This window comes from Ooceraea biroi, chromosome 2, assembly GCF_003672135.1.
Source record: "Ooceraea biroi isolate clonal line C1 chromosome 2, Obir_v5.4, whole genome shotgun sequence".
Lineage (NCBI taxonomy): Eukaryota > Metazoa > Arthropoda > Insecta > Hymenoptera > Formicidae > Ooceraea > Ooceraea biroi.
Window position 1 is genome coordinate 16,383,883 of NC_039507.1, and position 11,061 is coordinate 16,394,943.

Here is an 11,061-nt window from a genome sequence, read left to right on the forward strand (position 1 = left end):
TACGTACACGTTAGTTTTGATATGATGGTAATTATATAACAAATCATGTATCAGTATATCTACAACTTATTAGTGTTGTAACGAATGTTGAATTGAATCACATATTTTTGAATATACGTATTTATTGAATTGCAACATATAGTCTACCCGGTTTTTTAATGTGTAATGTGTTTAATATTTAACGATATAGGGTGTAACATGTATTCATTATCAATGCTAAAAATGCGGCAGAAATATGCCATCTGTGTGGTAAGAGTGTGCCTGGTGAAAGATTGCATGTACCTTGCCCATAATTAACCGGCAGAAGGTTTTAATCGTCTCTTTATTAAAAAGTTATAAAAAAGTTTATTGAAAAGGTATAAATAAAAAACGTTTAATGATTCTGCACGAATTTTTTGTCCGTTCGAAAGGAAGAGGTATGGTACGATAGGGTAGATTAGAGTTTTACGAGATCGGTCCCGGACCTGCCCCCAAAATGTTGTGTCCGAATATGTATTCCCGCACTCGTAATCCGCGCTCACTGTCACTCTCTCGCGCTCTCGCGTAACTGAAAGCGTTTCCGCTCCCCCCTCGCTCGCACTTATACTGTTCATATAATCTATAGATCTCTTATACATTCGCAGATTAATAAATACAACAATTATTTTTTAATTCCACTTTGTAACATAAGTATAAGCAGTATATTGTTTATTGTAAAGAAAGACTATTGAACGTAGAACAGAACTTTTATAGTAAGATCAATGGTCATTCAGAAGTTATAAATGATGTAAGCTGTAATTAATAAATTTCGTAGCGTCTATGTTATAATCAGAGCGCTATATTATAAACGATGCATACGTATTACATCGTATGTATTATAACTATATACAAGTTGACATCGAAATAGGTGGAACTTTGGCATCGTTATTTTACTCTCCTCAAGGATGAAAAAAAGTTATGTAAACATAGGATTTATGATAATTATAGAGTTTCTGATTATGAGCATTAACCGAACACTTTGATGCCGTAATAATAGTACAACGAATATTTATTTCTCACAGAAAAAATAATTATAATAATCGTGATAACTTGATAGAAATTCGTGCAAGCGCAATTGACATTTCCAACCAGTACATCTTCATGTTTTTTCATTTTATTCCATGCATTCTTAGCATATAATTGTTTTCTAAAACGGTTGTTGCATTGTTGATCTTGTACAATTGTACTCCTTCTGCAATATTTAGTTTTGTTATATTATATATAACTGCAGTCAGAAATGTTTTGAAGTTTTTTTTATAATGCCTCCATATATTTAAACATATGTATTTATTTGTATACTATGAGATCATTTTATGATACCGCACACACTGTGACTTCAATAACCCAGTTGCATAACATTTTGTTTCCCCAAATATTATTTCGATTATTTTCTGTAACGTTGTTTAAACTGTTATTATTTATTATAATATTAATTGATATGTAAATATTGAATTGATAGTAAATTAATAATTTTACGCAACAAGTTATTTGGAAACGGGGCAGTTGCTGTCACTTATATTTAACTGACATATTTAGCATGATGACCTTCTTATTTTCCATTCTATTTAGTATTATGTGATTGATAGTGGTATCACTTCTGTGTAGAATATATAACAGTAAAATAAGATACCGATGCAGTTAATAACTGTAATGAAAACGTTAATTTAGCCTTCACAACATGTGCTCTATTATATATGTATATCGATGTATAAAACAATTTTACCGAAGCAAAGCCTTTTAGAGATGCTATAAAAATTCCACCTAGTTTGAGCCCGTAAGGCTTACAACTTCTTTGCAACAGAAACAATATCAATTTCTGTATGTGTATGGGAGCTGTATACCACCGAACATTATATCTGTAAATTAATAATCAATCAGTAATATAATCATTTACAATGCGTAATATATGATTAGGACAAAAAATTAAATTATAATTATATGTTTTACATTACATTAACTGCATTACCACTTATTAATTTATATACATCATGTTTGTTCTACCCTGATGTGTTAATATATTTGCTAAACGGTAATTATATATTATATATATATAGGGAGCCACCACCAATGAGCTTGATCTTGACGTATGCTGAGTCTTTGCCCCCCTCCTCCCCCCCGTCATCCGCGAAGCTGGCCGAAAACGAGCGTATGTGTCTGGGGCTTTCGTGAAATTATGCTCTATTCATTAAACTTTCTTTATTAATAACTTTTTAACAAACAATGACCGCCAGCTAAAACGTTATGAAGGTCACTCAAGACACTGATCTTGAAACATACCCGCTAAACTATTGATATTGTACGAGGTATGAATGTAAAATATCTACGCCAAATATCTTACGCGCAAGAAAACATGTCGTTATAATGCTCTGTAATTTCTTCACCGCAAGAGTTGGCGAGGAACGAATATAGAAGCAAACCAAATGCAAACCCAGAGTGTAATAAAAATTCTTCTACTTTATCTCGAATCAGTGCAGTTTGAAATATCTAAAACAATAAATTCTTATATTGTGCATTGTGTGTGTGTGTGTGTGTGTGTGTGTGTGTATTGAGAGGGAGAGGAAGGCCGTATGTATCTCAAACTATTTTTCGAATAAGTTACTTATCATAATAGATACAATAGAAAATACATGTTTTTGATATTAAATAATTTAATTCTTTAACCCTGAGTTTTGAAAATAATAGGTAGTAAATTGTAGATACGAATTGAAATTATTACATGTCAAGTTATTCTTATGTTCTTTTATTTTTTTCTATTTATATTCTTTTGCATCTGCGTTGCAATTTTGCATTCTGTTGAACTGCTCAATTGCTTATTCAAGAATACATAAAAGAATTGCACACTTTTGTTAAAGGACTTACTCTAATTTAATCTTACTTCGTAAAAATTAAAGCATACAGTTGTTACGAGTAATACCAATTCACAAAAGTATGATCCCTCGAAACTAGATATGAAGAATTCAGACAACCTTAAAAAGCACGAGAGAGTTTATTTCACGTATACAACAAATATTTTAAAAATAGGAAATATATAAGTTCGAAAATTACCTGTAATAATTATGACATTCTGATATACCTCAACACACAAAGGAGGATGTTAAAACAGTGTCGATTTCTGCTCAAAAAGGTGTAAGTAAAAGGGATAGTGTTTTTTATAGATTTTGACCTCCTGAATACGACAAAACGATTGAAAAGTGTGTGAGCGTTAGGGAACACCTTGAAAATTGAATTTAAACATGGTATATTTAGAAATTCGGATGATATATGGAGCCACGACAAAATACGTCCATGTGAGTTTTTTGGGAGGAAGGAGGCAGAGGGAAATAAAAATATGTTTTGTGTGCATTTGTGAGCGAAAGCGTAAGTAACTGAGTGCGGGGAAAGAAGGGATAATCTCATTCTCTACCGAACCCAGAATCGCAAAGAAGATGCGACGAGATGTTGGGTCCATTTTTCTATTTTTTTTGTTTTGTACTATCACTTATCACTGGTCACTGATTATTACAAACACATCTCCTTTTCCCCTTGTCCCCTTTCCTCAAACAACTCACACGGACGTATTTTGGTGTGACTGCATACATCATCCGAATTTTTGAATATACCATCTGCAAGCTCAATTTTCAAGGTGTTCCCTAACGCACACACACTTTTCAATTGTTTTATCGTATTCAGGAGGTCAAAATCTATAAAAAACACTATCCCTATTACTTACACCTTTTTGGGCAGAAATCGGCACTGTTTAACATCCTTCTTCAGTTTTGGTACGTTTGGTTATTAAACTTCAATCGTCTCACGTGTAAAAACTACATATATTATATTCTCGACATTGTCATACTAAAAGTTTTGTCTTCAGGAACCCCATAGAACCTGTCCCCAAAATTATTACCAATGGTTTAGGATCACCATACATATATAACAGAAACGCACTCAATTGCTGTGCGATGAATATCCACTGCATAAATTATTTTCTTCTGAATTTCCATCTCGTTCCTCAGATCAGTTTTTTCATGAAGTTTTACTCTCATTGATTGTTGTATACGATAACTACAAATAAATTTATTACTGAAATTATGTAGAACTCTTACTGGAGTTTATACTGGAATATAAGAATGATTTTATACGTAATCACAATCCTTACATTTATTTTTCCATTCGTTTCTTACCTAGCAATGCTAAATAGTCCGCAAATGTGTTTAAGAAATGCACATCCTAGCAAACCTCCTCCCACGAGTGCAATCACTCCTATGTAAAAGGATGTACGCGTGTGTAGCAAAATTAAATAAAAATTCTTTTCTTTATCAACAAAATATTCAGTTATGAATTGCATATTGTAAAGTGGTCGCGATATATTTACGAGTAGAAAGGTGCTAAGAATCCGCGGGAAAAGTGGCATAAGAGTAATAGTCAATAAGCAGAACACCATACACGCTGGAAAAATATTTTAAAATAATTGATATGAAAGATTAATGAATGAATGAAGCTAGCATTCTCCTCTATCATTTCTAAATATTTCTTTATCATATACATTTCTCCCGTTTCATACTCTTTAATCATCGTTCAATTGGATTTCTTTTAGTTGAACAATATCAAAATTACAACAGAAAGTGTGAAAATAAAAGATAAAATGCATGAATGTTTTATATGCATAGAAACATTATTAAAAATTGTCTTTTTTTCGTCTCGCGTTGTATGTGTATCCAAAATTGAACGTTTGTTTAAGGAATAAGAAATGAACTAATGAAAATAAACCAATAACTATGGAAACATAATAAACAGTAAGTAGAAGGAACAGCTTCATCCTTCAGGAAAAAAAACAGGTAATTATTTAGCATAACGGAGTCACCGCCAATTACTTTGACCTTGACATATATAGTTGTTGTCATTGTTCCGAGTAACCCGCAGAAGGTTTTAGCCGTCGCTCGTTGATTATTAAAAAGTTATTAACAAAACACGTTTAATGATTTTGCACTAATGTTTAGCTGTCTATGTGAAAGGAAAAGTTAAGGGTTGAGTTAGGTAAGCTCCTAAGGTTAAGGTAGATTTTTATGGAGAGTAAGTGGAATGGGAGAAGCAAAACCCACACTTCTATTGCTCATGTCGATAAATCTTTCATAGATTCGCAGATCTATGTAAACAATACTTTTAATTATAATTATTTGCTCTCCCTTGTGTACCCTTGTGTACCCTTGTGCATCCTTGACACCTCCCAATTACTATTTAGGAGAACTTATAGCTGCGTTGTATGCTGAATAGATCACAGTCAATAACTACAGTTTTATAATTCCACTTTGTGAAATAAGTAGAAACAGGTAATGTGTGGGCAGGGAAGGATGAAGTTCCTCCGCCTGCACTCCTTCCTGCAATCTAACCTAACTCAATCTGTAACTCTTCCTTTCGCTTGGACAGCTAAACATTCGTGTAAAATCATTAAACGATTTTTATTAATAACTTGTTTGTAAATAATAAGCAACGTCTAAAACCTTCTGCAGATTAGAAAGGATGACTTCTAAAATATATGTCAATGTGAAGTTCTCGCTTCGCGTGGACAGTCGAACATATATATACGCAACTCTCTCTTTCTCTCTCTCTATGCAACTTTTTTTGATAATAATTCTTTAATAAACAACGAGCGACAGGTAAAGCCTTCTGCGGGTTACTCAAAGGAAATTTCCCTATAGTACATGTCAAGGTCAAAGTCATTAGAGGTAACACCGTCATACTAAATAAGTAGCCGATAAGTAAAACTTCTTTTCATCTTAATAAATAATTAATTAAATTAATTTTACTTAATTAATAATTACAAATGGAATTTCTATTATCTCGCGCAGGCGAGAGCATAGCAGGTATCATTCAATATTTTCTTACATGTAACGTAAATCGCGATGTGTTCCGCACTATTTGCATATTTCTTTATTATAGCGATTTCGTTTTCGTCTTTTAATTCGTTACAGACATACTGGAGACGTTCCACTAAATACTCCACCTAGCATTATTAGTAATATTAATATAATTAGACAAATCCTATTTATGAAAAGATTTCTAAAACTTTATGGTCTAGAAATTAAAAATTATTTATTGGAAAATATTTAGAAGCATACCTACTTATAGAAGCTCAACTTACATTGTACATGTTAATCCAAAAAACAATGTGGTAAGTTATGCATGAGAGACAAAAGAAAACTATAGACAGATGTTTTACAATAAAAGCAACAGTACATTCGGAAGTAATAAACGATGTCAGCTGTAATTAAAAACAGTTATCAGAGCACTGTATCAAAGAAGATACATACGTGTTTTATATCATATTTGTTACTATTTTATATATCTATTATAAAGCTACAATTTCTACTACTCTTCTCACATAAAAATTAAGTTGTAATCCAATGTGCATCATTAACAATTATAAAAAATATTAATTAATTTACTAAAAGTATTAAATTAACAATTATTAAGATTTATATGTAAGAAATGTACATTATCCAGTTACTTTCACTATACAGGATGTCCCGGACTTACCGTATAATCTGTTAATGATAGATTCTTGAAATCATTTAGAGACGAAAATTCTAATATCAAAATGTTGATGTTACTGTTATTATTATTAAAAGAGTTATTATTTCTATCGAGTTGAATAAAGTGTTATGGAAGAGCCCTTTTGACATGCAATGTTCCCGGCGTGCGAAATTTTGTGACAGGTGATTAGTGTACTTCAAATCTTTAAAAAAGAATAGGAACCTCGACAGGTTGGTCTTAGGATTTTCGTCTCTAAATGAAGTCAGGAATCTACTATTAACGGGTGATACGTAAGTCTGGAACATTCTGTATAATAATACATATAATATAAAAATGCATCACGAAGTAACAATTGTACTACTATATTTTACTAAATAATGGTAATATAAAAATATTTTGAATATTGTTATTGAACAAGTGCTACAATAATAGAAATACGTAATATTCTATTATAATAATAGGAAAATGTAATATTTCATTAAGTAATAAATAAATGAAAATATACCTGAAATATAATAAAGGTATTTGACACAATAGCAAATAATAAAAACTGAAATTTAACCAATTTTGATTGGTTGTAAGGCCATAACCCAATAGCAAGTAGTAAAATTCGTTGGATTCTAAGATGTTCAACTATACGTATCATTCTTCTTCGAGCATTCGGCTGCAGTTGATATGTCGATCGGAGTTCATATGTTCCACCTTCTGAAATATACCTCGAATAGTTTAGAATATTTCTCTTTTAGCATGAGCTAAATTATATACGGAGCGAATTATCTAATTCAAACAATGTATCTTAGTTTATAAAATTATACAATTTTTAAAATTTGTCATAAACGTACTGACCTATGGTAACATGAAATATTAACTACGACGTAGTGAAAAAATGCTACAATAGTATAGAAGGGCTATAGAACATGCCATGTAATATTACCTAAATGATGCAGAAATAAAAATGCTATAGAAATAATTTTCGCACAACTTGCGAGAGGGAGAGAAAAGTGGGCGATTAACCGATCGATTCGACGCCGTACCGACAGTAGAACGAATATTTATTTCTCACAGAAAAATAGTCATTGCATGATATCTTGACCGACGTTGGCGCAAGCGCAATTGATTTTTCCAAGCAGTACGTCTTCGCGTTCTTCAGTATAGTCCGCGCATTTGTAACGTGTGTATGTTTCTTAAAAGGAGCGTTACCTGGGTGATTGTACGTACACGGCAGTTTTGATATGATGGTAATTATATAACATATCATATATTATTAAATCTGCAACTTATTACGTTTGAAACGAATGTTGAATTGCATCCTCAAAATTTTTGGAAAACCCGTATTTATTGAATTGCAACATATAGTCGTCCCGGTTTCTTAACGTTTAATGTTGTTAATATTTAATTATATAGGTTGTAACATGATTCGGTATATCGTATTTATTATAACTATATAAGGTGGGTCTGAAATAGGTGGAACGTTGGTACTGTATTCCCAAGAATGATAAAAGATTATATAAACGTAGAATTTATGAGTATTATAGATTCATGATTACACCCTCAGAAAGGATTTCTGATAACAAGACGAAAAATATTCTTGACCAATTTAATCGTATTACAAGTATAACAAATATGAAAATAAAACAATTTTTAATTTAAATCAGTAATTTCTATTCTTCTCTCTCGAATTAAATAAGATTGTCTTACTGTCTTGAGACAAGAGTAACATATACAAATTTATGCTTATATATTCTTGTATGTAAAATAATTTGATATTAGCGCCACTTTATAGTAGGCTTTGTCGATGTCGACGCATCATTTTCTCACAGTCGCTTGTCGACTCGGCGCTTCTGCGTCCTTTATTCGGATAAAACGGCCAATATTTATGTGTTGCAATCGAAAATCGGGAAAGTGTTTCTGTGTTTCTGTTATTTACAATGAATAAGTGCAATACTCTACAAGAAATATTAAAAGATATGGAAATGTAAGTAAGTATATACAATATACTTACTTGAGAAATAAGATTCGAGATAAGACATTTCCATATCTTTTAATATTTCTTGTAGAGTATTGCACTTATTCATTGCAAATAACAGAAACACTTTCCCGATTTTCGATTGCAACACATAAATATTGGCCGTTTTGTGCAGATTCTACAAATTCTCTTACAAGAATAGAATAAGATGTCTTTTAGATTTCACAATATTCTTAAATCAAGAATATTGTGAACTTGCTAGAAATTTGTATCTAAATCCTTCTGAGAAAATTAATGAGATAGCACCAAGATTATTTTAATCTAGATTTTAGAATTTTCTATTCAAGATAAAAATATGCTTCTTTTCAATAATAAATATGATTGTCGCTATAGCGATCTTATTTTATGATAGATTAAAGAGTAATAGCATTAAGTCCAGAAATTTTTTCTGTGGGTGTATGGCCATTAACCGATCGATTTGATGCCGTAATAAAAGTACAACGGATATTTATTTATCACAGAAAAATAATCATGACGTTATAATTTGATAGAAGTTCGTGCAAGCACAATTGACATTTCCAACCAGTCTTCACGTTCTTCAGTTTATTCCACGCATTCCTAACATATAATTGTTTTCTAGAACAATAGAGCGTTGTCTTGTTGATCTTATACAATTGCACACATAATCTATCTGCAAGTTTTAGTTTTGTTATATTAGATATAGGTAACTGCAATAAGAAATTTTAGCTTTTTTATAAAACATACATGTCTTTAAACATATATGTATTTATTTGTTGTATGGTCTGTGAGACCATCTGACGATACGACAATTTTCTAATGATATTCTAATGATGATCTTTTTGATTAAACCTAGCTTCCCACATTTTCAATGTTCACGGGTTTCTCACACTGGGATACAGGCTACCCCACGTCGAACATTTAGGTAAAAATATAAGAAAAAAATCAACTGATTTTAAGTCACTTAAGTCAGTTTTCCATCGATATACCACACATCAATGAATATGCTTATGCATAGGAAAATTTGAAAAAGAAAATACTTTGTAGAATATTCGCTCGTGAAAACGATTACATTCAAAAGTAGTGAATTATTTACTTGGAGTTTCAGGCACTCCTGTGTGGGAAGCTAGGGTTAAATAATAATTAATTAATAACGATTATAGATATTTGGTAGATTCCGCGAAAAGACCTCAGTTTGTAAATTATTAATAAATAATTTTTAATAAATGTAAATTAAAAAAAATACTTTTACAAATATAGAAGTAATATACAAGTTCATCCGCACGCTCATACGCGCACACAGTGTGATTTGCTGTGCATAACGCGGTGGCATAACATTTTATTTGCTTAGACATTCGATTATTTTCTATAATTTTATATACACTGTACATATTATAACATTAATTGAATTGATAGTAAATTGATAATTGTACGCAACTAGGTATTTGACGACGAGGCAGTTGCTGTCACTTATCTTTAAGTTTACCTACTTACTTTCAATTTACTATAAGATTGTTGATATACTAGTATCACTTCTGTAGAGAATATATAACACTAAAGTAAGATATCGATGCAGTAGATATCTATAATAAAAAACGTTAACTTGGGCTTTAAAATATATATCATATTATAGATGTAATTGATATCTAATACATTTGTACCGTAGCAAAGCCTTCGAGAGATCCCACAAAAAGTCCACCTATTTTGATGTCGTGCGTCTTAGAACTTCTTTGCAACAGAAATAGTATCCATTTCTGTATCCGTATAGGAGCCGTATACCAATGAACGCTGTATCTGTAAAGCATATAATAATTAGTTAACAAGATCATTTGAAATGCGTAATATATGATTGTGTTAAAAAGTTAAGATGGAAGTGTATGTGGTGTATGCTTAATGGGCAATGTAAATAATTATTAATTTCTACATCATGTTTGTTATTTCACTCTATTAATACATTCGCCAAACTATTGATATTGCATGAATTATAAATGTCAAATGACGGTAATTATGTAGAAAAAGATACACAGGTCCAATTTTTTTCATTTTGGCATATATTAAGAAGGGTAAAATTCTAATCAATTTTTATTATAATAACAACTATGTGGCGGTCGTGTCTAGTTTCTGAGATCACAATATGTCATAAATGATATTAAGGTAATTATACAGATTAGAAGAGGCCAGCTCCGATTACTTTGACTTTGACATATATTGTAGAGGACACCCTCTTGAGTAATCTCCAAAAAATAAACACAATCACTGTGCTATTACTGTCATCTAGTTACAATCTTGGAAAATAAAGTCTTGTGGCATCTTACACACAGTGTGGCATTTTACCCCGATCTTCCTTAATTATCTTAATATTATTTGTGATATATTGTGATATATCTCAGAAACTACACACGACCGCTACATAGTTGTTAAGTAAAAATTGCTTAGAATTTCACCCTTCATAACATATGTCAAAATAAAAAATATCGAACTGTATACCTTATTTTGCAGAATTATCCAAATGACTATATCCCAAATATCTTACGCAGCAGAAAACATGT

The 11,061-nt window shown here is 31.3% G+C and overlaps 2 protein-coding genes across 4 annotated transcripts in view; one reads left to right on the forward strand and one right to left on the reverse strand.

The window, feature by feature from the left end:
• The window catches only part of LOC105280161, a 386,539-nt gene that overhangs the window by 132,640 nt on the left and 242,838 nt on the right, over positions 1–11,061 (forward strand). The gene's annotated exons all lie outside the window — the stretch shown is intronic.
• Positions 1,002–8,149, reverse strand: LOC109610648. Of its 3 annotated transcripts, XM_026967824.1 has the most exons (11): positions 7,034–8,149; positions 6,137–6,256; positions 5,881–5,998; positions 4,179–4,443; positions 3,943–4,059; positions 2,894–2,984; positions 2,357–2,502; positions 1,742–1,874; positions 1,500–1,663; positions 1,339–1,409; positions 1,002–1,210 (listed from the first exon to the last, which is right to left on the reverse strand). In XM_026967824.1, the coding sequence occupies exons 1-9, from the start codon at positions 7,172–7,174 to the stop codon at positions 1,610–1,612; spliced, it is 1,185 nt and encodes a 394-aa protein (XP_026823625.1). In that variant the 5' UTR covers positions 7,175–8,149; the 3' UTR covers positions 1,002–1,210; positions 1,339–1,409; positions 1,500–1,609. The 3 variants fall into 3 exon arrangements, with proteins under 3 accessions (XP_026823625.1, XP_026823624.1, XP_026823626.1); XM_026967823.1 differs by having other exon boundaries at positions 1,002–1,409; XM_026967825.1 differs by lacking the exons at positions 1,002–1,210; positions 1,339–1,409; positions 1,500–1,663 and adding an exon at positions 2,084–2,249 and having other exon boundaries at positions 1,785–1,874.